Genomic DNA, 23,156 nt, shown 5'->3' on the forward strand with positions numbered 1-23,156 from the left:
TATTCGATTGGGCTGGCTGGTATTTTGAGTCGTAGTTTTATGATTTTCTCGTTGAAGTATCTTGCCAAGTCGTCGGCTCCTGGAGTGTCTTTGTTGTTGGTGGTGACTGGGGTTGTATCTAGTAGTTTGTTCACGAGTTGGAGGAGTTTGTGTGTGTCTTTGTAATTTGGCCCGACTTCAGTTTTGTAGTATTGTCTTTTGGTTTGTCTTATGGCATATTTGTATTTCCTTCGGAGTAGTTTCCACGCGTTTAGAGAGGGGTCATCTTTTTTTTTGTTCCACGTACGTTCCAGTTTCCTAACTTGTGTTTTGAGGTTTTTCAGTTCTTCATTGAACCATGGTATTGAGTTTTTCCTGTGTGAGGTTCTGGTTTGAATTGGGGCAATGTTGTCTAGTATCAGTTTGCATCTATTATCCCAATTAGAGAGGAATTGGATTGTGTCTGTCTTTGTTGTCCATCCATCAGTGTAGATCTGTTGACAAAATTCAGTTGGGTCTATTTTTCCTCTTGTGGTGTAAGTTTTTCGTAATTGTTTGTTAGGTAGGTCTTTCCTTCTCCATTGGAGGGTAATGTTTGCTATGTAATGGTCTGACCATGGTACGGGTGACCAGTTAGTATTAGTTAATATAAAGTTTGCGTTGTGATCAAATTTGTGTGTTATAATGTCTAGTGTGTGTCCTTTTTTGTGTCGGTTGCGTATTTGGATCTTGTAGGTCCCAGAGCTGTAGGAATTAGTTATTAGAAACAGAATAATAAAATAACCATCTGTATTTAAATTACTTAGAGGCCAATGTACTAACCTACAGGAAATACCGTGGGCTAGCAGCTGTTTTACGAAAAATGCTATGGCTGCAAAACGTTCCTCCTTTAAATATTGCAATGCCATGTGCAATATGTAGAAATTTCACAAGAAATGTGCTCTGTGTTCCTATGACAAGGAATAAACAATAGACTTTGGGACCGTTTTACTAAAGTGTGTTAAATTGGTTAATGTGAAACAGGGGCGTAGCTACGTGGGGCCACGGGCGCATGGGCCCCCGTAGATTTGGCCCTGGCACCCCTCCCCCACCGCCAAGCCAACCCTCCCCTGCCGCCGCTGGGTACCTTTGCTGCTGGGGGTCCCCAACCCCCGCCAACCAAAGTCCTCTTCTCTGGCACGGCCTCGTTGCTGATCAGCAAGGCTTCTGTTTCTGTGAGTCTGACATCCTGCACGTGCAGATCAGCAATGCGGCCGCACCAGGGAAGAGGACTTCGGTTGGCGGGGGTTGGGGACCCCCAGCAGCAAAGGTACCCGGCGGTGGCAGGGGAGGGTTGGCGGTGGCGGGAATGGGGGAGTCGAAAGGGTTGGTGCTGGGGGGGGGTCAAATGTGGTGGTGTCGGTGATGGGGGGGGGGTCAAAAATGGCGGGGGGTCAGCAGCGCCGGAGAGGGGGGGGCTAAAATGTGCCCCCTCACCTCAGGCTCTGGACCCCCCTCCCACCGAAGTCTGTCTACGCCCCTGATGTAAAAATTAGTGTGTGCTATTACTGCACAAGTGCAGTACCTTATCTTGCTGGCAGTGTGCACTAATTAATTTCATGCTATGTGGAGGGTAGGAACTGGGCTAAGAATGGACATGAATTACACTTAGCAGTTAATTGAGGATATTTCCAGGTGGTGACGGCCCTAAAGATTGGTTGATAATAAAAATGATTTAACTGGCCAGAAACAGCCACTGACCGATTAGTAGGCCCTTTTACTAAGTCGTGTAGGCGCCTATACGCGCCCAATTGGAACTGCTGCCCAGCTACCGTGTGGCCCGGCAGTATTTTCATTTTTTACACGCATCCATTTTCTGGCGCACAGCGCTAACCGGGTGGTAGTCGGCAGTGTACGAACGCTGACAATTACCACCTGGTTAACACATGAGACTTTAAAGTCAATGGGTGGTGGTAAGGTCTCAGGCCCACAATGGACGCGCGCCAATATTTATTTTGACGCACGTCCATTTTCGTCCAGAAAAAGAGGCCTTTTTTTGCATATGTTCTGAAAAATGGACCTGTGCGCGTCCAATACCCGTATCTACACCAGCACAGGCCACTTTTCAGCGCACCTTAGTAAAAGAACTCCTTAATGGCTTGTTCGGGCCTATCCACTAATTTTCAGCGGCACTTGCTCGGTTAACAGAGCTAAAATTTAGCATTTAGCACCTAAACGAAAACCAGCGTAAAACACAGTCTTATCTTTATGTTGCAACCCATGGCTGGTTAATTTCTGAATATCGACGTTACCGGTTATGTGTTAGCTGACGCCGCGTAAATCAGATATTCAGTAGCGAAGCCCGGACATGGCTGGCATTGAATATACGGGGAATAACCCCAGCTGAATATTTACCCCTGTGTGTATATAAAAGATGCAGTACGTGTAAATTATGAGCTTTGTATCGTGAGAATGCTAATGACATCACTCAGGGCCAGTGTAGATGGACACAGTCATAAAACTGATATCTATTTTCTTATTTATTTGCAGAGACCTTACTGGTAATCGGCTCACCACGCTGTCATGGCAACTATTCCAGACCTTGAGCCTTTTTGAGCTGTAAGTAGACAATGTTGCAGTATCTGGAAAAAGCAGAATGGAAGGGTGTGAAGTTGGAACCCTGAGGAATGAAATTATGAAAACATTTCTGCCTAAGCGTATTCTGTAAATGGCGCCAATATTTAGGCGTAATATATATTGAATACACTTAGTTGATAGCCCAATGCCTAAGACTGTACGCCTCTATTTACACCAACAAAAACATGGCATACAGGGCTATCCTATATAATAATCCTCACCTCCAACGTTCTATTCGTCTTGCTGGCTGAGACCGTGGCTGCTTTGGAGTTGGTCTGCTAGGTTCCGTAGCTCTCGCTGACGTCACCATAGCCATTATGCTGTCAACTTCAGAACCCGCGAAAAAAGAAAAAAAAAGCATGCCTCACAGCTGATCCATGTCCAGCGACCCTCTTCTCTCCCCTGCCCCCCCTCCAGCCACCCATGCCCAGCGATCCTCCTCTCCCCCTGCCCTCCCTCCAGCCACCCATGCCCAGCGACTCTCCTCTCTCCCCTGCCCACCTCCAGCCACCCATGCCCAGCAACTCCCTTCTTTCCCCTGCCCCCCTCCTCCAGCCACCCATGCCCAGCGACTCCCTTCTCTCCCCTGCCCCCTCTAGCCACCCATGTCCAGCGACTCCCTTCTCTCCCCTGCCTCCCCTCCAGCCACCCATGTCCAGCGACTCCCTTCTCTCCCCAGCCCCCCTCCAGCCACCCAGGTTGTCTAGCGCTGGCGGATTCTTCGGGGCAGGCAGAAAAGATCCCCAGTCTTTCTTGCCTGCTGCCGACGCTGACTCTCCTCCAATGCCGGATCACTATTCAAAATGGCCGCCAAAACTTACAAGGGCGGCCTCCAAGACTTCAGCAGAAGTCTCACGAGGCCGCCGCTGGAAATCTCGGTGGCCATTTTTAAAGAGCGATCCGGCAGCGGGGGAGGGTCAGCGTCGGCAGCGGGCAGGCAAGACTGCCTGCCCCGAAGAATTCGCTGGACAGGGAAGGGGAGGGGAGGGAGGAAGGAAGGAAAGAGAGCTGGTTCGCCAGCAGGGAGAGGAAAGTACAATTTTGTTGTTCCTGCCCTGCTGAATTCGAGGAGAAGGCAGGGCAGGGGAAGCAGCTCACAGTTAGGCTGGGGAGGCTTAGCCTCCTCAAGCCTCTTATAAGGGGCGCCTATGTGCACAGTTATTTTTAGCACACGCTAAAAACACTAGCACGCCTTTGTAAAAGGACCCCCTTAACGCCACTGCTATTTCAGGTTCAAACCATTGCTTCATCCAAGTTTCCCATTTCCGTTGTTGGAGGAGTGGCCTAGTGCTTAGAGTGGTGGACTTTGGTCCTGGGGAATTGGGTTCAATTCCCGCTGCAGGCACAGGCAGCTCCTTGTGACTCTGGGCAAGTCACTTAACCCTCCATTGTCCCATGTAAGCCGCATTGAGCCTGCCATGAGTGGGAAAACGCAGGGTATAAATGTAACAAAAATAAAATAGATAGTATTGGAGATTCTAGATGGAATGTTGCTACTATTGGACATTCTACATAGAATGTTGCTATTCCACTAGCAACATTCCATGTAGAAGCCTGCGCAGCCACATTAACAGTGGAGGAGTGGCCTAGTGGTTAGGGTGGTGGACTTTGGTCCTGGGGAACTGAGTTCAATTCCCACTTCAGGCACAGGCAGCTCCTTGTGACTCTGGGCAAGTCACTTAACCCTCCACTGCCCCAGGTACAAATAAGTACCTGTATATAATATGTAAGCCGCATTGAGCCTGCTATCAGTGGGAAAGCGCGGGGTAAAAATAAAGAAGTAATATCGCTGCTGTTCAGTGCAAGTTATCCCAGTGCTTAATTATCATCCTGTTTTTTTTTTCTTTGCTTATCCCAAGCTTTTTATTTTTCTTGCCAGTTGTGTCTATCCTTTTTCTTCCAGAAGTCCTTTTTTATGTATCCAAGACTTTTCCCATGAAGAACAATTTCCAGATGGGGCTTATAGTGGCCTACTGATATATTACTTCACATTTATCTATCCTAGGAGGCTCAAGTGTGACTAACGCATGCTGGTCATCGGCTTAATGTAGCCTCTCAGATGCTCTTTGGGATGTACAATATCATCTGTATTGGGCATCTGAGGTCCTCACACTACAGTCTACTGAATTATTGATAAAGCATTGAACACTCATTTCAAAGAAATATTAGACGTTACATCAATTCTGATCTACCCCAGTGACCTGTTTTGACTTTAAAAGTCGTTCAGAGGATTGAAATGGAAGGGAAAAATGTAGGATTTATCATGGAAGGACTGGGATAACACGTTTATCCAGAAATGTGATCTATCTGTCCATAAGGTGGAAGTGACTTAGAAAAGAATAACCCTCCAAATGGAAATAAAAGTGTTATCGTGCCTCGACACAGTTTGTATTATTTTGTCATGATGTCAAATAGAAAAAGAAAATGAGGAAAAATACAGTGAATCCATATAAAGTAAGAATCACAATTTTAAGAATATTTTATTACCAGTGAAAATAATTGTGTAAGAACAGTTGTTTCTTTTTCATTAATGCTTCTTCCTTTTTAATTAACAATTTGTAATCTAATTACTTTTCTATTGATTGCTTTTAAATCCCACATTTGTCTAACATTTATACATTAGGGGCCAGATTACATAGTAAATATAGTAGATGACGGCAGAAAAAGACCTGCACGGTCCATCCAGTCTGCCCAAGAAGATAAATTCATATGTGCTACTTTTTTATTTGTACTGTCCTCTTCAGGGCACAGACCGTATAAGTCTGGCCAGCCCTATCCCCGCCTCCCAACCACCAGCTCTGGCACAGACCCTATAAGTCTGCCCAGCACTATCCCCACCTCCCAACTACCAGTCCTGCCTCCCACCACCGGCTCTGGCACAGACCGTATAAGTCTGCCCAGCACTATCCCTGCCTCCCACCACCGGCTCTGGCACAGACTGTATAAGTCTGCCCAGCACTATCCCCGCTGCCCAACCACCAGCCCCGGCACAGACCGTATAAGTCTGCCCAGCACTAGCCCCGCCTCCCAACAACCAGCTCTGCCACCCATTCTAGGCTAAGCTCCTGAGGATCCCTTCCTTCTGTAAATAACTTCTAAAATATTAGGTGCATTGGAATAATACACATACCGTTATTCTATAAACCGTGTCTACAGTAAGATGCGGTTTATAGAATGGTGGATATGCCGGGGGAATGTGTTTACATTTAGGTGCGGCCAATTATCCCACTGAAAACCTGGTGTAAATTCCAACGTCTAAATGTACACACGTTCCCCCCAATTCTATAAAAAACACATGCAAATTAGATTGATGCCCCTGATATACCAATGCTCCTCCCATGGCTGCGACCCATTTTCAGCTACGCATGTTGCAATTTACACCGCCCCTTTTTAAAAAGAAGCGTGTGTAAATGCCAATTATTGCCAATGAGTGAAGATAATTGGTTGCTATTGACCAGTTATCCCTAATTGGCTCATTACTCAGTTGAGTAGTGTGCATAAACTGGCCACTGTTAGTCAATGCCCCCATGTTTTATCTTTTTTTCGCTTATCTGTATCTTCATAATTTGTAATTCCTCCTATTTTTCTGTAAGCCACATTGGGCCTGCGTGTGTGGGAAAATGTGGGATATAAATGAACCATAAATAAATAAGTTTAATGCGTACTTCTCGCTGTGCCTTAAATAGAATCCGGCCCTAGATGGTGTAAGATGGTATAAAGAACTGATTTATTAAATAGTGTCCGAGTATTAACAGCAAAAAATGGAGCACCATGGAATGCACTCGGTTATCCTGTGGTTACTTTGAAATCTGTGCATACTAACTGCACACTAAATTTTTTTTTCTCATGTTTTTTTGAGAGTGTGTGTAAGGGACGGAGAGTTGGCATACCTGTGCTAACCAGTCAACACATCTACATTACCGCACACTAACAGGTTAGCGCACGGATATCGTGTGAACCTTTACTGCCTACAAAATGGGTAGCAGTAGATGCTCATGCAGTATTTTTTAAAAAATGGTCATACATTAATGACAATACTAGTACATGTAATATAAACTACACCAATATAAAGGGAGAGATCCCCTAACAGTCCAAATCTGTCAACAATATAGTTAGTAGTATTGGAGACGGACCTCTATCGAGTATCCCTACTACCTATATTAATGCAAAAAAAAATAAAGAAAATTGGGGCCACAGTAAAAATGGCCTTAATGCATTGGAAAGATCCATATATGTATGGGTCTCTAAGCAGTGGCGTAGCCCGACCCAGTATTTTGGAGCTAACTTAGATGGGCCCTTCCAGTGCATGGCACTCCACAGCTCCTCCCACCCGGAATAAAAAATTATAGATTTTGTTCACCTACCCCACATCAACATCTCTCCTCCTCCGTGGCTTCCTGGCATCTGACCGCCCGTCGCTGAACCCCGTCCATCCCTGGTGTACCTTACAGGTGTCCCCGGCACCTGCAATGATTCAATTATTGCTGCCTGTGCTGACTCTGCAGGCTTCCATCGGCCGGGTCCCGCCAGACAGGAAAGGCAGGACCCAGCCGATGGAAGCCTGCAGGACCGGTGCAGGCAGCAGTAACTGAACCACTGCAGGCGCTGGGGATGCCTTTAAGGTATACCAGGGAGGGACAGGGTTCAGTGAAAGGCGGCCAGATGCCGGGACGCCGCGGAGGAGGAGAGATGTTGATGTGGGGGTGCTGAAGCTGGGTGGGCCTGAGCCAAGAATGGGTGGGCCTGTGCCTACCCAGGCCCACCCGTAGCTACGCCACTGCCTCGAAGACTATTTTTACCGCAGCTTATTAAAAGTATGTTGTCTAGCTCTGTTTTGGGCTTTCTATGGAATACTTTTATCTGATTCCACAGAAGTAGCCTTGCATAGTCTATCACAAATGCCAATCCCTGAGACCTCGGGAGTACTGTGAGGGGGGGAAAGGAAATGTTTGGTAAAAGGCACTGCCCCTCCTCAGGTGCATTACCCTCTTATTTCTCAATGGAATTAAATCAATAGACATAAAACAAAATAAAACATGGAAAAGAAAATAAGATGATACCTTTTTTATTGGACATAACTTTATACATTTCTTGATTAGCTTTCGAAGGTTGCCCTTCTTCATCAGATTGGAAAAAAACAGGCTAAAATATAGGCCTTAAGGCTAGACTTAAGTTTGGGCAGTGTTGTTTCCAACCATAAATACTGGGAGTCAGAGTTCCAAACTAATGGCACCAGTAAGGCACAGACATGGGAAGCAACTGCTTGCCCTGAGATTTGAATCATGGAATGTTGCTACTCTTTGAGATTCTGCATGGAATCTTGTTACTCTTTAGGATTCCAGAATCTTGCTATTTTTTGGGGTTCTACATGGAATGTTGCTTCTATTTGAGTTTCTCCATGGAATCTTGTCACTCTTTAGGATTCCAGAATCTTGCTATTCTTTGGGGTTCTACATGGAATGTTGCCACGATTTGGGTTTCTGCCACGTACTTGTGACGTTGCTTGGCCACTGTTTGGAAAACAGAATACTGGGCTAGATGGACCATTGTTCTGACCCAGTATGGCTACTCTTATGTTCTTAGTATATAAAAAGCTAGTCACTGGTATTCATACAGCATTCCCAGAAAGGTGGTGGATTAGTTACACGCTTATCACTATCAGACCAGAGTGATCAGGCTGGAGCATATAAAATGAATGCCTTATAAGGTTGGGCCAACTGACCAGACTACATTGCCCACACAATTTAATTGCGTAATGAGCCAATTAGCCCCTAGCACACAGGAACTATTCTGTAAAGATGTGCATGTAAATTCTTATCCGCAGATCTGAAAAGGAGGTGTGGCCATGGGAGGGGCATGGGCGGGTCATGGCATTCCAAGTTTTTGTGTGCACTGTTACAGAATACGCCTGACCTGTGCCCAGTTTGGACACAGGGATTTGCACGAGGTTTCAGCTGGTGTAAATCTTTGTGCCTAAAAGTTAGGCGCACATCTTGGAACTAGGCGCTAATCTATAAACAGTGCCCAACTCGGAGTGCCGTTTATAGAATAGTGGTTAGTGCACTTTTTTTCAGAGCCATATTATTTATTTATGGCATTTGTATCCCACATTTTCCCACCTATTTGCAGGCTCAATGTGGCTTACAGAGTCCTGTTATGGCTTTGTCATTCCAGGATGTCAGGTACAATTAATGATGTAAAAATATTAAATAAGGGAAGGAAGAGAAGATTTAGGCGGATAGGTATAGAAAGTAGACTTTCATAACTGGGTGGATTTAGTAAGGTTGTGGGTTTTCTTTGTAGGCCTTGTTGAAGAGATGTGTCTTCAGAGATTTATGAAAGTTGGTTATTTCGTCTATAGTTTTCGGTGTAGTAGGTAATGCATTCCACAACTGCGTGCTCATGTAAGAGAAGGTAGTTGAATGCATCAGCTTGAATTTTAGTCCTTTACAGCTGGGGAAGTGTAGATTCAGAAATTTGCGTGATGATCTTTTGGCATTTCTGGGAGGTAGGTCCACGAGGTTTAGCATATAGGTTGGGGCGTCTGCGTGGATGATTTTGTGAACAATCGTGCAGATCTTGAACGCGATGCATTCCTTAAGTGGGAGCCAGTGAAGTTTCTCTCTTAGGGGTTTTGCACTTTCATATTTAGTTTTTTCAAATATGAGTCTGAATTTGGTCCAATATGTCTTTCATGTCTGGCGTATTGTCATCTACCAAAGAGAAACCTATTTAAAACAAATTGAGGGCCCCTTTTACTAAGTGGCGGTAAGCCCAACATGGGCTTACTGCTCGCTAAACAGGAAGTACCACCGGGCTACCGCAGCAGCCCAGCGGTACTTCCCACTCCTAGCGCACCATCATATCTGGCGCTACAAAAATATATATTTTTGTAGCACCGGAGTGTACCTGACAGTAATCATGCAGTGCCGCTTAATGCCAGGTTACCGCTGGGTTAGCGCGGGAGCCCTTTCCGCCACCTCAGTGGGTAGTGCTAAGGGCTCCCCCCGAAATGGTTGAATGGCAAGTGCTTTACTTGCAGCACGACCATTTGCTTCAGGAAAGAAAGACTTCCCTCTTACCTACTATGGTAAAAGGGGGCCTTGGCTAGGGTTACCATATTTTGTCCTCTGAAAAAGAGGACACATGTCATGCCCCTACACCGCCCCTGCTCTGCCCACACCACACCCCATGCCCCACCCACACCACATCCCTTTCGAATCCTCGCCCCACCCTTTCTCGCTCTCACCCCGCCCCTGTTGCATATTCCCCTCCCCTCTCCTCCTCTGGGTCACATATTCTCCTCCTTCCCCACCTCCCCTCCCCTCCCATCACCTCCCCTCCCCCTTGTCACATATTCCCCTCCCCTCTACTTACTTACTATCTACTACCCTGGTGGTCTAGTGACCTCTTCGGGGCAGGAAAGAGCTCCCTCTTTCCTGCCCGGAGCGCTGCCTTGCCCTGCATCCTTCTCGGTCTCGGCTCGGGATTCAAAATGGCCGCCGAGAGTTGAAGTCTCGTGAGGCCGCTTCAACTCTTGGCGGCCATTTTTAATCCCGAGCCGAGACTGAGAATGATGCAGAGCAAGGGCAGGTAGCGCTCCGGGCAGGAAAGAGGGGGCTCTTTCCTGCCCCAAAGAGGTCTCTAGACCACCAGGGCAGATAGTAAGTAAGGGGAGGGGAGGGGAGACCTACGGCGCCACTCGCCTGCCCGCCCACCCGTTTGTCCAAAAATCCAGACAAACAGGCAGGCAGGCAAAACCCGCCGGATGCCCCGGACATGTCCTCAAAAAGAGGACATGTCCGGGGAAATCCGGACATATGGTAACCCTAGCCTTGGCACGCGTGACAAACACGCGCTGATGCCAGCGTAGGCCCCGCTTTGCCACAGCTAGGTAAAAGGGGCCCTAAATGCCGTCAGGTTTGATGACAGCCATCCTTGCAAGGTTAATTCTGACCCTCTCTGTCGCAGTCCCATAGCTCAGCCAGTTCTCATTTGATACTGAAAAAAAGGCAAAGCCTGGTGTCAGAAAGGTTCAACAAAAGGGTAATCACATCCAGACTGACAGATTCTGAAGTGATTTGAGAGGCTAGGGGGGGAAATTGTGTGAAAGGGTAAACAGAAAAAGAAGCGGAGGGTGATAAAAATGTTCCAGAAGAAATAGCAAATGTGATTAGACTGGGAGCCTTCTTGGAAGAAAATAGATCAGTTTGTTTTCACTAATCGTATTTTCTGTTTCGAGCATCAAAGATATTAATCTCTCATAATGTCATTCTATTTTCCAACAACTGGATGGTGGAAGACTGGCATTCACAGATCAGACTCATTCCTGTAATTTTTTGATTGACCAAAATTTAACAGTTTAAGCATAGCCGTGGGAGATAGGACTATTCCTTCTGATCAATCAACATGTGAAGCCACAGCAAAACAGGTTTGCGCAGAGCAAAAGATCACACGGAATAAAACCAATCAAACTGAAAAGATAGTTGTAAGTTATTCTGTAGAGGAATATAATATTTGAAATAATAGTGTATGTCTTTAGTTCAGTTTAGTTTTATTAATGTTCGCTCTACTGCCTTTGCTAACTAGCAGGTGAAAGCAATTTACAATACTAAAAAAATAAAAAAAACAAACCAAAATGAAGTAGGGGGAAAAGAAACTACAAACAACAATATGAAATAACTATCATACACACAAAAATAAATAGGTCTAATAAAAGAAGTAGAATGAAGAAAGAGGGTATGTCAAAAAAGCAGAGAAATAATGAGGTCAACCCAAAGACAGAGGCACTGCAATCAGACTAGGTGGGATCAAATACACAGTGAAAGAACCAAGGAGTCCTTTTTCTAAGCCACGGTAAAAAGTGGCCTGGAGTAATGTGGGCACGTGAGTAATGTCAGGAAGTATTTTTTTCACAGAGAGGGGGGTGGATACATGGAATGCCCTCCCGCGGGAGGTGGTGGAGATGAAAATGGTAATGGAATTCAAACATACATGGGATAAACACATAGGAATCCTGTTTAGAAGGAATGGTTCCATGGAATCTTAGCAGAGATTGGGTGGCGACGCCGGTAATTGGGAAGCAAAACCGGTGCTGAGCAGACTTCTACGGTCTACGCCCTGATCGTTACTGATACGGATGGGCTTGAGTGTAAATTTTAAGGGGCCTTCGATGTTAGCTTCAGAACGTTTAGTACAAGAACAATACTGGGCAGACTTCTATGGTCTGTGCCCTGTGAATGGCAAGGACAAATCAAACTCAGGTATACATATAAAGTATTGCATGCGATGTAAAATGAGTTTATCTTGTTGGGTAGACCATACTTTATCTGCCGTCGTTTACTATGTTACTATGTTCAATGGGGGCAGTAAATGGCCGTAAGGACTCACACTCTACATGTGTGGTACTCACACAGAATGTGCCAATGTATCCGTGCTGCCAATTACTGCCAGGAATCCCCCCCGCGGTAGAAAATAGAAAAATATATTCTACTGCGGGGAAACAGCGTGCACCAACGTTGAAATTACTGCTGGATGGGCGCTTTAACTGGGCAGTAGTGGTGATTTGGTGCGTGCTACATGCGCAGTAGCCCTACCGCCGCTTTGTAAAAGAGCCCCCAAATTTTTAAGGCTACTTTGTATTGTTATTTGAATATTTTTACTACTGTAATTCTCTATTGCTTATGTTTGAGTTATTCTTAATATACACCGCCTTGAGTGAATTCCTTCAAAAATGCGGTAATTAAATCCTAATAAATAAAAAATAAGCATTTTAAATTTCTCTAACAAGGATTCAACTGAAATTGGAGGGGAGGGGGATTGAGTTCCATAAATTCGGATCGTCAAGATCATACCTAAACCTTCACTACCCAAATTGCAAAGGACTGAAATACAAAACAACTCACGCATCCAGCTTCTCCTACATAAGCGCACAACTAATGGAATGGCCTCCCAAAAGCTGGGAAAACAATCCACGACCACTTGAACTTCAGGAAATCACTAAAAACCATCCTTTTCAAAAAGGCCTACCCAACGGCCCAACGTAAAACTCTTCACCCAGGAATATAACATTACTAATGATCGTACTGGACATCACGCAATCTTCACCCCTTCTGATCCTCCACATATACCTCATTCGATCACTATACAACCTGTATTTGTTATCAACCAACTGGGCAAGCGCCTTTGACGGTACTATGTAAGCCACATTGAGCCTGCAAATAGGTGGGAAAATGTGGGGTACAAATGCAACAAATAAATACATAAATAAAGAGGGAACAGTGAAAAAGAATGCACGGCGTCTAGTGGTTTCCAAATGAACCTGCTTCGGAGCAGGTAGCACTAGACAATGGTCATTCATAGAATGACGTAAGTTGAGGAGTATGAAATCATAAGGGACGATAAATACGACGGTCGACCTATCCTAGATGCCTTGAAGGTGAGCATAAGAAGTTTAAGCATCATTCGCTGCTCAGTTGGAAACCAATGGCAGCTGCAAAGTAAAGGGTTAATATGATCATAACATTGGGCGTGGTGAAGGAGCCTGGTTGCTGTATTTTGAAGGGATTGAAGTATTTTTAACTGTGAATGTCAGCAGCATAAGTAAATTGTGGCTACAGTAGTCCACAGCAAAAGAAGCCTTACCATAAAGTACGCTCAGGCATCCGGGGGTAATGTTGTGATCAGCTTGCGCTTCCCACATGCTAACAAATGGATTACATTTTTTAGTGCTGGGGACAGGTCAGAGAGGAGAATAGCCATGTTCTGTGCTAATCGCGCAGCGCAACGACATTGCCGCGTGCTAACTGATTAGCACGCGAGTCCTTGCTGCCTTCAAAGTAGGCGGCAGTAGGGGGCTCACACACTGATGGCCACATGCTAATGAAAAAAATTGTGCATGGCCATTAATTCAAAAAAATAGAAAAAGCGATCATGCGGGAAAATGGCCTTAGCATATGGCAATGACCCATTTAAGGATGCGCTGCGGCCACTTTTTATCGCAGTTTGGTAAAAGAAACCCTAAGGGGTCCTTTTACTAAGGTGCACTGCAAAATGGCCTGCGGTAGGATAGGTGCGTATATTGGACGCGCGCAGGTCCATTTTTCAGCGTGCCTGCAAAAAAAAAGCCTCTTTTTTGGGTTGAAAATGGATGTGTGGCAAAATAAAAATTGGCGTGTTTCCATTTTGGGCCTCAGACCTTACCGCCACTCATTGACTTAGCGGTCACGTGTTAACCAGGTGGTTATTGTCAGCGCATGTTCATTGCCGATTACCACCCAATTAATGCCACGAAGTAGAAAATTTAAAAAGTCTGACGCGCGTATCGGACACGCGTAAAAATTAGAATTACTGCCTGGGGCATGCGGTAGCCAGACGGTACTTCTAATTTGACGCACGTTGTTTTCACGTAGGCACCTACGCGCCTTAGTAAAAGGGCCCCTATGTTTTTCTTGCCACCAGGTAGGGAAATTATGTAAAAGGCCACCTAAATTGTGTGGCAGATATATGTATAAGCTACACCAGCCTTATGTTAGAAAATTTGCACTTTCATTTTATTTCACAAAATGATCCTAGAGGAAGAACTTGCAGGCTTTCATACCTGGCATGCACACATTTCTCAGTATATTTTACACGTGTGTCTGCATTTTATCAAGTTCTGCATAAATCCAAATTCCATGCTAACCTGTTCCTAAGAACAATTCCAGTCATCTTGGATAAATCTGTGCACACAAATTTAGACACGTAGTGGCCAGTGTTCAGCGCTATTTAGCCGGCCAGGAACGGCTCCTAGATGATTAAATAACACTTAGCCGGATAAGCGCCAATATTCAGCATGAGATAGCCGGTTATCTCCACTGAATATTAATGCTTAGTGCATAGGACTAGATTCTATATATGGTGCCTGAAAAATCGGCACAGAAAAAAACTTCCGCCTAGATGCATTCTATAAACCATGCAGTTTATAGAATATGCCTAGTAGTGTATAAAATGCACCTTGGGCCATGCCTGCGCCTAACTCTAGGTGCGTCCATTTGCACCAAGTAAAACGTGGTGTAAATACCAGTGCCTAAGTTAGGCACAGAGCAGTGGCGTAGCCACAGGTGGGCCTGGGTGGGCCACGGCCCCCACCCACTTAGGGCTCAGGCCCACCCAACAGTAGCACAAGTTTAGCGGTAGCTGGTGAGGATCCCAAGCTCCGCCAACTGAAGACTTCTCCCTGATGGTAACGAAAACACTACTCTCCACAATACCGGCACCACCAGCTGAGATATATTTTTGCTGGTGGTGGTGGTGCTGGGGGGGGGGAGGGGGAGAGAACACTTGGTGCCCACCCACTTCTTGCCTCGGCCCCTCCTTAAATCACTTCATTGGCTTCCAATCAGATATCGCATACAATTCAAGCTCCTCCTCCTTACCTACAAATGCACTCAGTCTGCAGCTCCTCACTACCTCTCCACCCTCATCTCCCCCTATGTTCCCGCCCACAACCTCCGCTCACAGGACAAAGCCCTTCTCTCAGTACCCTTCTCCACTACTGCCAACTCCAGGCTCCGCTCATTCTGCCTTGCCTCACCCTATGCCTGGAATAATCTTCCTTTACCCATACGCCATGCCCCCTCCCTACCCATCTTCAAATCTTTGCTTAAAACTCACCTCTTCAATGCTGCCTTCGGCACCTAACCGCTCGAGAAATATAAAATACCCCAATCTATCCACCCTATCAGATTAACTGTTCACTCGTCCTCTAGATTGTTCACTTGTCTTTAGATTGTTCTCTTGTCTTTTAGATTGTAAGCTCTTTGAGCAGGGACTGTCCTTCTATGTTTGAATTGTACAGCGCTGCGTAACCCTAGTAGCGCTTTAGAAATGATTGTTGTTGTTGTTGTTGTTATTTGGCTATGCCCCTGGCACAGAGCAGGTGTATTCTAGAATTGTGCGTACATTTTTGGAAAGCCCACAACCTGCCCATTCCATGCCCCCGTTTTCTTAGCACACATTAGAATTTACGCGCACGGTCTAGGGTTACCGTATGGCTCCAGAAAAAGGTAGGACAGATTGAACCAGTCTCCGTTTTACTTCCACTGCTGTCAATTGAAGCAAAACCCGGACTGGATCAATGTGTCCTCCTTTTTCTGGAGCCATATGTTAACCCTACACACACCACCTTACAGAGTATGCTTAGCAATATGTGCTTGTACATTCTAATTAATGCCAATTATTATCAATAACTGCTTAAGTACTACTACTAGTACTACTACTACTACTATTTAGCATTTCTATAGCGCTACAAGGTGTACGCAGCGCTGCACAAACATAGAAGAAAGACAGTCCCTGCTCAAAGAGCTTACAATCTAATAGACAAAAAATAAATATAGTAAGCAAATCAAATCAATTAATGTGGTAATTATTGGCGCCGATTGGTTTGTTAAGTAATTAAATTGCACATGCAAATCCAGAATACAACTGGATTTGTGCATACAATTTTGGTCATGTACATAGAATCCAGGGGATAGTGGCTAACCACGAATATTCAGCGCTTCGCTGGCCAAATTTAGACAGCCAAATAGGACCACCTAAATAGCAGTCCTGTGTTTGGCCACTACAAACTGAGGGGTCCTTTTATTGCGTTGTGGTAAAATGTGGCCTGCGGTAGTGCAAGCACGTGCTCGGCCATTTTTTACCGCGTCTAGGAAAAAGGACCCTTTTTTAAAGGGGCCAGAAAATGGACAGGCGCTAAAATTGAAACCAGCATGCATCCATTTTCAGCCTGAGACCTTACTGCCACCCATCGACCTAGTGGTAAGGTCTCACGTTCTACCCGTGCAGTAAGCTGTTTACTGCTGGGCAAGCGGCACGCAGTTGAAAATAGAACATTATTTTCTACCGCGGGAAACAGTACACGCAAATTTGAAATTACCGCCCGGCTCACGTGCTAGTCAGGTGGTTGTGCCAGTTTTGCACATGCTATACTCGCATGGGCCCTTACACAACTTAGTAAAAGGGCCCCTTAACCAGCCAGTACCGAATATTAACGTGGCCGGTTAAGTTTAAGCCGGCAAAAATACCCGGATATTCAATGCCAGTCACCGGAAATTGCTCAATATTGACTACCTGGGCTTAGTGCCAATCGTGACACTTGGCCGACCTGTCTCCCACAGGCTGAATATCGGCTGGATATACTCTGCAATTTTATGAAAAGGCTATTCTTGAATGTAACACAATGAGCCAAATTGTTAAATCTTGTTTTAAAGGGAGGATAGTAATTATTTCAATTGCATAACTTAGACCAGGAGCGCATGGATATTCACTGCTATTCAAGAACTCGGAGAAATCAAGTTTGTAGCAGTGGCGTAGCTACGTGGGGCCTGAGGGGGCCGGGGCCCCCGCAGATTCACCCCAGGACCCCCCTCCCGGCGAACCCGCCGCCGCCTACCTTTACTTTTGCTGGCGGGGGATCCCACTCCCCGCCAGCCGACGTCTTCTCAGTCCTTCCTGCACTTCAATTTGTTTGCTGACGTCCTGCACGTAATTGTACGTGCAGGACGTCAGCAAATAAATTGAAGAGCAGGAAGCGACTGAGAAGAAGACGTCGGCTGGCGGGGAGTGGGATCCCCCGCCAGCAAAAGTAAAGGTAGGCTGCAGCGGCGGCGGGTTCGCGGCGGGAGGGGGGGCGGCAATGTCGGCGGTGGGGGGGCGGCGCCGGGGGAGGGCTAAAATGTGCCCCCTCCCCCCGGGCTCTGGACCCCTCCCCCACGGAAGGCTGGCTACGCCCCTGGTCTGTAGTGCATTATTTTAACACCTCGTGTCTGTAGCAGCACTTCAAAGACTTGTTTGCCTACCTTCCATCTCTTCTGTTCCTTTCCCATTCCTGGCTGGTTTGGATGAGATCAACTGAGTGTCTCGTAAGCTGCTTCTCTTTAAATGAAATTTGAAAAAAAAAAAACCCAAATGGTCAGACTGGGAGATGTTTGGGAGCTGATATCGCCAGAAACAAAAAGAATGTTAGGAATTAATAGAAGTAATTTAAAAATGTGCATGGTTTACAGATTGTGCTGTGGGATGTGGTATACTTCTTGTATAATACACACAGACGTAGTCAGACATATACATGAAGCTGAGTCACAGACGTTTGCAGGGAACTCGGTTGCATAAATGCAGAAAATTGTAGAATGCCCTCCCGCTGGAGGTGGTGGAAATGAAAACGGTAACGGAATTCAAACATGCGTGGGATAAGCATAAAGGAATCCTGTGCCGAAGGAATGGATCCTCAGGAGCTTAGTCAAGATCGGGAGGCGGGGCTGGTGGTTGGGAGGTGAGGATAGTGCTGGACAGACTTGTACGGTCTGTGCCAGAGCCGGTGGTTGGGAGGTGAGGATAGTGCTGGACAGACTTGTACGGTCTGTGCCAGAGCCGGTGGTTGAGAGGTGAGGATAGTGCTGGGCAGACTTATACGGTCTGTGCCTGTGCCAGAGCCGGTGGTTGGGAGGTGGGGCTGGTGGTTGGGAGGCGGGGATAGTGCGGGGCAGACTTATACGGTCTGTGCCCTGAGGAGCACAGGTACAAATCAAAGTAGGGTATACACAAAAAGCAGCAACTATGAGTTTTCTTGTTGGGCAGACTGGATGGACCGTGCAGGTCTTTTTCTGCCGTCATCTACTATGTTACTATTTAGCAGCTCTATGGTCAATCTGGGGGAAGGCAGCTTAATGCCCTTACCTACACATGTGGTCTCCTTTTACAGAAATGGCAGATTCTTAATACGTATACCTGTCTATAACTTAATTTGTAAGACTCTCATGTTGCTTTATAAGTCAATGGAGCCACAGAATATCGGAACCATAGCTTGCAATCTCTTTAGAGAATGAATTACGTCCTTGGTAAATATGAATGTAAGAGTTGCCCCACAGGGAAAGACCAAGGGTCCATTTAGCCCAGTGTCCTGTTTCCATTGTCAATCCAGGTCATTAGAACCTTGCAGGATCTCCCGAAATAGCAAGATTCAGGCTTAGTGACCCCCAAGGATAAGCAGTGACTTTTGCAGGGTCCGTTTCCAGCTCAAGGAATTTGGCCAAACCTTTGCTGAACCCAGCTACTCACAGAAAGGGTGGTGGAGGCGTGGAATGGCCTCCCGGTGGAGGTGGTGGAGTCGAGGACTGTTCCAGAATTTAAAAAGGCATGGGATAAGCATGTGGGATCGCTTAGGAACAGGAAGAATTAGGGGTTACAGAGGATGGGCAGACTGGATGGGACATATGGCCTTTATCTGCCGTCATGTTTCTATGTTTCTATTTCTCCTCACTTAGGGGCCCTTTTACTAAAGGGTCGGTGTGTGACAACTCGAAAATACCGCCAGTAGTTTCTACCCCCAGCATGCGCCATTTCCGGCGCTTTAAAAATAGAAATATTTGTGCTTATTAGGAGGTAAGCTCTGCCCGGTTACTGATGGGTTAGCACGGGATCCCTTACCGCCACGTCAAGAGATGGCGGTAAGTGCTTACTCCCCCTCCCCCCAAAATGGCCATGTGGCAAGTGGTTCACTTACCGCATGGCCATTTATTTTCCTGAAAAAACCCCACAGCCTTTGACCCACTGCAGTAAAAGGGGGCCTTAGTCAAAAACACGCACTGACAATAGCACAAACCCCCTTTTACTGCAGCTTAGTAAAAGAACCAACTGATTAGCGCCGAATTAGCGCGGGAGCCCCTAGTGCCTACAAGATAGATGGTGGTAAGGGCTCCTGTGCTAATGACTATGTACTAATTGGGAAATTAGCATGTGACCATCAAGGCAAAAAAAGAAAAATGTGTCCATTTTTACCACCACACCAAAAGGGGCCTCAACTCGTAGGAAACCCACGTTCTAAAAATAGTACTGTCCACTGTTTAGTGCGGCTTAGTAAAAGGTTCCCTAAACATCTGGAATATGTTCATGGTTCCTACCTAGCCACAGAAATTCAAATGTTAGCAAATTCAAGGCAGTTTTTCAGATTTTCTCCTTTCAATTTTTAGAAAAGATGAAGTGGATGTCATAAAAAGTTTTAATCTGCTTTGAAGTTTTTGGACCCACAAGAATGTAATTTGGATTTTCCCTAAATTAGCTATTGAAAAATGAATGAAAAATGGCTTTAATTTATTGGTAAAATCTGATTTTTCAGTCAACCTTGAAATAGACTGAAAATTGACTGGTTCAAAACTGGAACTCAAATTTTTTAGATATGTATAATAATCAAGCATCAACATACTGGCTTCTCAGCCCTTTCCTGGAAGCACACTTTGCCTGTCATTTTTTTCAGGATCATCCCAGTGAATATTCATGAGACAGATTTGCATATGCTAGGGAAGTGTATATATGGTGCCTAGCATTATGCGCTATTTCCGCACCGAATTTTTGGAAAAGTGTTATAACAGAAGCAAAGAGGCGAAACAACCCAAAAATGGTCGATCTGCCTGGAACTACACTTACCCTGTTATAGAATAGCACCTAAGTGTTTCCGCATGGATCTGAAAATGGGATATAATGATGGGAGGGATATGGGCAGGTCAGGGGCGTTCCCTCAAAATTCATGCAGTGTTATAGAATTTGGGGGATCAGTACTCAACTCATGCGCCGGGATTTACACCTGGTTTCAGTTATAGTAAATGCATACACACAAAGTTGGCTGAGGATCCTGACACGTACGTGTTATTCTATAAAGGGCACCTACCCTGGAGTGCTTTTTGTAGAATACCCTTCAGCGCTGATTTTCTTTTCACCACCATATGCTGAATCCAGCCAATAATGGGCATCTGCCATAGGCGTAGCTACCATTGAGCTCAACAAAAAGCCCAAGGCTGCTCTTTGGTAGGGTCAACGCCTACTTCACCTATTCTAACCCATAGATACCTGGTATCTCTCCCCTGTTTCTCTCCCTCCCTTCCCCACCCCAAGCTGGCATCACTCTCTGCATTCCACAGGAAGTTACATCAGAGAAAGCAGGAGACAGCAGAAGGAAGAAGCTAGGCTTAGCTGGAAGAAGCCTATCTGTAGTACACTTCCATTGCTGGAGACCTGCCATCAGTTTGGAAGACCGCGGAGGGAAAGGAGTGATGCCAGACCTGCAATGGGAAGGGGGAGGAGGGATAGATGCCAGAATCTCAGGGGGGGGGGCGGGTTGGAAAAGGAGAGGTGCACAGTACAAACTGGAAACTCAGTAAATGTCCAAACTCAGTTCAAAAGCTAGAGTGAGGAATATACTCTCTGTGATCGAGCACCATAAAGGAATGGTGAGGGAAAAGACCTCAGCTGACTGTGGTGTCCTCGGAATGCTGTTATAATATTGTAATGTAAAATTGCAGCATCAAAACTACAGTTCACAGCTTCTATCATTGGTCACAAAACCCTGCAGCCAAACCAATAAGCTATTTTTTGTGAAAAATTATTATTAATGCAAATAGTCTTCAACTGTGAAAAATATTGTGACACATTCAAATTTCTTTCTCATCCATGACAAGATTCATGAAACTTAAAGTTGAACTTAGCTTGTGTGGCATTTTGAGGCAGTAGAATCATCATCCCAACGGGGACCCGTTTCACCATTCAGCTTCATCAGGGGATTGGATACTGCCATGCCTTCTTTTAAATTACTGCCTTTTTAACTCAGTACTTGATGGTAATTAAGAGTACAATGGCCATTTGACTTCTGGAGGGTTCTCCAAGAAATGCAGGGGAGAAGAACAAGGATACTGACTTTCAATGGCTGGGTGTACATAACAATGGCTTGCAGTAAATTTAGGTCTTTTTGTTCCCTTTTCTGTCAAGCTCTTCATTTACGGGAAGTTTAGGAAGCAGGAGCAGCAGAACACATTTTCATTTAGAGAGGTTGGACAAGCCAATGTCCTTTCTCATACCCAACCTTTCTAATTGCTGATGCTGTGTTGGGCAGAATATTGGTGATGCCTCAGTGATCTTCCCTACTCCGCTGCCTGTGTTATGAAGAATAAAAGAGGAGACATGGAGTTGATTTGCTTTGGCTGTACCAATGCAGATGGCAAAGAATGAAATTGAGGTTGTTGCATTTGACACCTACATGGTACAAATATTCTGAATAAGTGTTGGTTTTTTTTTTTAAGTTTAAATTAATTTTATTGATAACTCAAAGTTAAGCAACACAACACACAACATACTCAATATTGCCAACTTACAAACAATAAGATACTATGCATGAACCATACAGCTTGTAAACCACCCTTTCCTCCCCCCACCCCACCCCACCCCTCCCCTTCCCATCCCCTCCATCCCAACCCCTGTACCACTCAATTTCCAAAGTCTCAGGAACCTTCCTGTTGCTATCCGTGTTAATTCAAGGAAGTACAACAGTACCAGTAATCCAGAACTTTTTGGCAGCCCACAGACTACGCGATTACCTTTGTACACTATGAAAAGCAGCTTGCTACGGGGCAGAGAGGAACCCCCCCCCCCCCCCCACCCACTCCTCATCCAAAATCAACAAGCATTAATAAGTAAACTCCGACCCCTTGGGCTTAGAATCTGAAGATAAGATAAGTGTTGTTTTTTTTTTTCTTTCTGGATAATAAGAGTTTCTGGTTAACAGATTGTTGGATAAACAGTGGTCTACAGTAGCGGAATAGACCAAAAAAAAACCCAACTTCAACTTCTCTGTGGAGCAATCTCTTTCCAGAAAAACCTGAAACCAGATATCACAACTAATGTTTCTTTATGTCAGCTGCAAATGTTGAACGGTTGGGTGTTGTAAAGCAACTAGTTCCAATGCTGAGTGTTAAATTAACAGCATGAATATACAAACAGACGTGCCTATTAAATTAGCTTGTCCTTTTCAGGAATGAACAGCTCACAAGAAGTCTCATGGGAGAAAAATCAATCTCCAGCCTTTTGTTTGCTGCTCAAATGCAGTCATTAAACATGGGAATGCTAAATAAGCACATTAGTTTTAGGCAGGTTTTCTAAAAGATTCACACCAAGAATTACAGTGAATACCTCATCATCCAGTATGCAAGGGGAATAGGCAACATCAGTTAATCAAATATGGAGGTTTCCTGAGAGTTCTCTGCTTCCTGCTCCAGCCCCTCCCCTTGCAGACAGCAGTAGCTAGAGAACAGGAGAAGATTGACTCTGGAGTGGTCCCAGCACAGGCCTTACCCTGCCAGCATCCAATGATCTCCCCCCATGCAGCATTTCTCGCTCCCTTCCCCCTCATGTCCAACAATTATTCCTCCACCTCATGTCCAACAATCTTCCCTCTCTCCTACCCACCCTCAATGCAGCATCTTTCAAATGGTCTCTGGCAGCATGTAAGAACCAGTATGCAGGTCCCTGGAGCAGTTTTAGTGGGTTCAGTGCACTTCAGGCAGGCGGACCCAGGGCCATTCCCCCCCTACATAAGTACATAAGTACTGTCATGCTGGGAAAAGACCAAAGGTCCATCAAGCCCAGCACTCTGTCTCCGACAGCGGCCAATCCAGGCCCCAAGAACCTAGCAAAAACCTGTTACACTTGTGGTACTAAATGTGAGCCCTCCAAAACCCACCAGAAATCCACTGTAC

General features: G+C 45.5%; 1 protein-coding gene across 4 annotated transcripts in view; it reads left to right on the forward strand.

Annotated features, from left to right (window-relative positions):
• Window positions 1–23,156, forward strand: part of NTRK3 (neurotrophic receptor tyrosine kinase 3) — a 1,282,719-nt gene that overhangs the window by 555,680 nt on the left and 703,883 nt on the right. For all 4 annotated transcript variants that reach the window (XM_030189707.1, XM_030189709.1, XM_030189710.1 and 1 more), the window contains exon 5: window positions 2,509–2,577. In XM_030189707.1, the coding sequence (XP_030045567.1) occupies window positions 2,509–2,577 (69 nt within the window). The remainder of the gene's footprint in view (window positions 1–2,508; window positions 2,578–23,156) is intronic.

Source organism: Microcaecilia unicolor, chromosome 1, assembly GCF_901765095.1.
Source record: "Microcaecilia unicolor chromosome 1, aMicUni1.1, whole genome shotgun sequence".
Lineage (NCBI taxonomy): Eukaryota > Metazoa > Chordata > Amphibia > Gymnophiona > Siphonopidae > Microcaecilia > Microcaecilia unicolor.